The sequence below is a fragment of the Limulus polyphemus genome, unplaced genomic scaffold, assembly GCF_000517525.1.
Source record: "Limulus polyphemus unplaced genomic scaffold, Limulus_polyphemus-2.1.2 Scaffold6456, whole genome shotgun sequence".
NCBI lineage: Eukaryota > Metazoa > Arthropoda > Merostomata > Xiphosura > Limulidae > Limulus > Limulus polyphemus.
In genome coordinates this window covers 12824-17490 of record NW_013672066.1, presented here as the reverse complement: position 1 = coordinate 17490, position 4667 = coordinate 12824, and the positions used below count along the sequence as shown (strand labels likewise).

Below are 4667 nucleotides of genomic sequence, written 5' to 3'. Positions count from 1 at the left end.
CTCAGATTGCGAGTCAAGTGCCCTAACCACCTGGCCATACTGGGCCTAGTTACAACAGATAGTACTATTATATTTATATAGATTAAATGACGTTAATTTTAGTTAGGCGAGGTAGGAATATAATTTGTTACATCTATCACATTTATTACCTGTATTTTCTCCTGAATCTGGTCAGCAGTGGCGATGTTGGGAGAATGTAAACGAGGAAAGGGCGAGTTCGTAGCACTAGCGTTGCAAGAGAGTCGTGTAACGACATCAAAGATGATCAGAGCGCCCTCTCCTGTTCCAACGAGTAAACTTCCATCAAACGGAAGGAGAGAAGTAACTCGAGAAGACTTAACGCCATTTTCTTCTTCCTGGACAAAAACAGAAAAGGAAAAAAATATATATATATATTTATTTATCTTCACTTATGGTAATTTCTATTTTCTATTCTGTAAATTAAAAGAAATACAACCGGAATCTCGGGAATTGTTAAAGTGGAGCAACGACACTGAATGTTGTTTAAACATGTCATTTAGGCCTAACATTCATAGTAGAGTGCAGATATTTCTTTTTCATTGTTAATTATTGTGAATGTCGTGTGTATATTATATCCTATAGAAAAAAAAATGCTCCCCCTTGCCCTCTACCCCGTAATCTCGCCTGCTATTTGCTTCAAATACATAGGCCTATATCCTTAGCGTTCAAAACAATGGCTGACCTCATCTTGGACCAAAAGTCATCCAGTGACGACGCAATGATCAACCTAGACATGGAGTTAATTTCTTAAGTATAACTTTAATAAAGGAGAACAAACGTAAGGTCCCCAGCATGTGAATCGAAATTAATTTATTTTATATTTCTTCTGTCTACAACTAAATTAACTCCGCCTTAATCGTCAGTATTTTACTTATCACAGATAGTACAGGATACAGGAATATCATGTGTTACATGTTGGACATAGTACTATCACCTGTCTAATACCACGAGCATGTTGTATAAGGTAGAAACATTTATCTGATACCACGAGCATGTTGTATATGGTAGAAACATTTATCTGATACCACGATAATGTTGTATATGGTAGAAACATTTATTTGATACCACGATAATGTTGTATATGGTAGAAACATTTATCTGATACCACGAGCATGTGGTATATGGTAGAAACATTTATCTGATACCACGAGTATGTTGTATAAGGTAGAAAATTTATCTGATACTACGAGCATGTTGTATAAGGTAGAAACATTTATCTGATACCACGATAATGTTTTATAAGGTAGAAACATTTATCTGATACCACGAGCATGTTGTATATGGTAGAAACATTTATCTAATATCACGATAATGTTGTATAAGGTAGAAACATCTGATACCACGAGCATGTTGTATAAGGTAGAAACATCTGATACCACGAGCATGTTGTATAAGGTAGAAACATCTGATACCACGAGCATGTTGTATAAAGTAGAAACATCTGATACCACGAGCATGTTGTATATTGGTATCAGATGTTTCTACCACGAGCATGTTGTATAAAGTAGAAACATCTGATACCACGAGCATGTTGTATATGGTAGAAACATTTATCTGATATCACGAGCATGTTGTATAAGGTAGAAACATTTATCAAATATTTTGATAACAACGAATTCGGTAAATTCGTGACTTGTTTGATTAAAGGTCGTATTTAGTTCACTTTAATTATAGAAACAACACGCCTTGTATGTCCAACAATTATCTACTGCCTATAAAACCACCACCTGACAGCTACATCATTCAAAACGTACATCATTTACAAAAGAGTGCTCATCTTTAGTTGCTTATAATGAAAGAAGGACGTTGGGAATCATATTGAATATACACATATATATACAGGAATGTGAAAATCAGAGAGAGAGAGAAATATCAAAGCACAGAGTTGTAAACGTCTAACAAAGCATGACTAGAACATCTATGATTGTTCTGGTATGCCAAAATCCATTTAGAAACGTCAAGCCTTAAGGAGTATAATGTAGAAACTGGCAAGACATGATCTCTTATTGGTTAATAGGCGTGATATTACACTCCAATGCTGCTGACAGGAATCTGACGCACATTATTTAACAACGTGTTAGGAGTGATAGCCATCTCATCTAAGGTAAACAATAAGTTTGTAAACAGGGCGTTTAACGCAATTACTCGTGATAATCTCGTGAACATGAAGCTCTGAGAAAATACCCTTCCCAAGCGGTGAATGACCTATAGTGATAATAATGTTTACGATAACTCAAGTAAGCTGAAGATACAGAGTTAATGCTGCCCAGGTTAACAAGTGATTGGAGTGTAAAGTTTGAATATGATAAGTGGCAACAGCTGTTATAGAGATTGGTGTGATGGATTCATTCAAGAAGCATTTAATTCCCAGTCTGTCAAAAGCATTGCTAATGATTATATTTTGTAAAACATTCATTTCCCAGTCCGGTAAATGCTTTGTTTGCTTCTAATGCTTATATCTCATCAAACATAGTGATGAAAAAAGTTTAAGTTAATCTAACAAAAGTACCCGTCCCCAGTGACGGAAAAAGTTTAAGTTAACCTATCAAAAGTACCCGTCCCCACTGACGGGAAAGTTTAAGTTAATCTAGCAAAAGTACCCGTCCTCAGTGACGGAAAAAGTTTAAGTTAATCTAGCAAAAGTACCAGTCCCCAGTGACGGAAAAAGTTTAAGTTAATCTATTAAAAGTACCCATCTCCAGTGAGGAAAAGTTTAAGTTAATCTAAAGTACCCGTCCCCAGTGACGGAAAAAAGTTTAAGCTAATCTATCAATTTAAATTATTTCATGAACTTTAAAAAGGTTAATTATGTTGCACTCTTGATTTCACTCAGAACCAAAGCTCTAAGCTATTTATACCGCCCACTGTGAAAAGTAATTGCGTACATTTTTATTCTTTAAGTTACGTCACATTTCGAAATGTGAATGATAGTGTGATTAAATCCTAACAATTTAGTGTAGAATATCCTGCTTGCGAAATAGAATTTGGCATCAACATTATTCATGCCTGTTCTCCCGTTATTTCAAAAGTGAATGTTGAGCTTTGCCTGCGTGCGCAACTTTTCAAACGGGAGACACACGAACGCTCGGACAGACACCACGGTATGCAATATATATATATATAAGATTTCATTCCCCAGTTTGTCAACAGCCTTGTTTGTTCCCAGTGGTTACATTTTTTCAAAACTTTTTTCATTTTGCTTGTTCTTAATAAATTACTCCATTGGCGCCGAACGTGTGGCCACCAACGACACTGAAGTTAAGCCTTATTAGCGAAAAAAGAGTGTAGTAGTTTGAGTTGCTGAAAGTGCCCTATACTTTAGTTCGTAGATCGCTAACCTGGTGGTGAGAAATACCTAACTATTGAGAACTATTTGTTTTCTCCTTCCTTGAACTGATGACAGAACACGCACGAGATTCACCTGAAGTCTGTCTCAGAGCTACACACCTCGCGCTCTCTCTCTTTCCTGATTGTTGTAATATGACAATTTTTCCAGAAATCGACCAATAGTGAAAGCTTTGCATGTGTATACACTTTGGCTGGGGTTTTGTTAAGCAGTCACGTAACTTTGCCCATCCTTTGATGTTAAACAAAGACGTTAATAAATGTTTCTCTGCAGAAAAGAAGGTCTCGCTGCTAGAGCGAACTGTTACCAACGTGTCAATGTTGACGTCTCATTCGAAAGAAAGAGACACGGTAGAACGATTACGGCCATTGTTGGAAGCGTGTACTTACGTTAGCGAAAGTTATTAAAACGTGTACCCTGGTGTTCACCGTAATATTTTCACTGGACATAGACGAAAATCAGTGTTATAACTCGACGCTGTGAGGGTCTGAGTGGAAGGGAGTCAAAGGAGAAGAATAAGGCCCCGTCATTTAGAACTAGGGGAGGAAGATTGAACATATAGATACCATAAAGCAAAAAAGAAAAATGAAACCAGCAGAAAGAGAGAGAGAGAGAGAGAGAAGGGAATCAAATAAACGGAAGTGTGAAACTGGTGAAAGGAACAAGAGAAAGAAGAGAACAAAAAAGAAAAACGAGTTTTAAAAAATATAAAGTAAAATAAATAAACTTTTGTCCTAGCAAAAAGTTGCAGCTTCGGCTACCTGTTTCGCGTTTGTCGCGGGGAACAAACCCCGAATTATAGCAATATTATGAACTCTCAAGGTTACGGCTAACAGAAGAAGGTACAAAAAGTAAGACGCGTTGTATAAATAACCCAAGTACCTAAGAATACCACATTGAACAAAAAGCCAGCACTGTCAATTTGTATTTAAGTTATATAAAAATCTAGAACACTTTTATAATTATTCTACAGCTATAAGCTGTACATGTAAGTTGGTATTAACATACCATACGATGGTACAGTACGTTCAAAACTGGGACAGAATTCAAATAAAAAACACTAAGAAAAGATGATACACAATCGACTCAACATTCGTAGGAAGGGGGTTTATCGGGGGGATGATGATGATTGAAACTCTGCCATCTGTAGTGAAATATGATCATATTCTTAAGATATCGCTACGAATTTGGTTGAATAAAGAAGTTTCTGGCAACTAATAACACATACTTTTAACTGTAAAATAATAAATATATGCCGCTAAACAAGATTCTGGCAACTGATAACACATACTTTTAACTG

The 4667-nt window shown here is 36.3% G+C and overlaps 1 protein-coding gene across 2 annotated transcripts in view; it reads right to left on the bottom strand.

The window, feature by feature from the left end:
* The window catches only part of LOC111089502, a 32231-nt gene that overhangs the window by 17215 nt on the left and 10349 nt on the right, over positions 1-4667 (bottom strand). For both annotated transcript variants that reach the window (XM_022402129.1, XM_022402130.1), the window contains exon 6: positions 150-356. In XM_022402129.1, coding sequence (XP_022257837.1) covers positions 150-356 — 207 coding nt within the window. The remainder of the gene's footprint in view (positions 1-149; positions 357-4667) is intronic.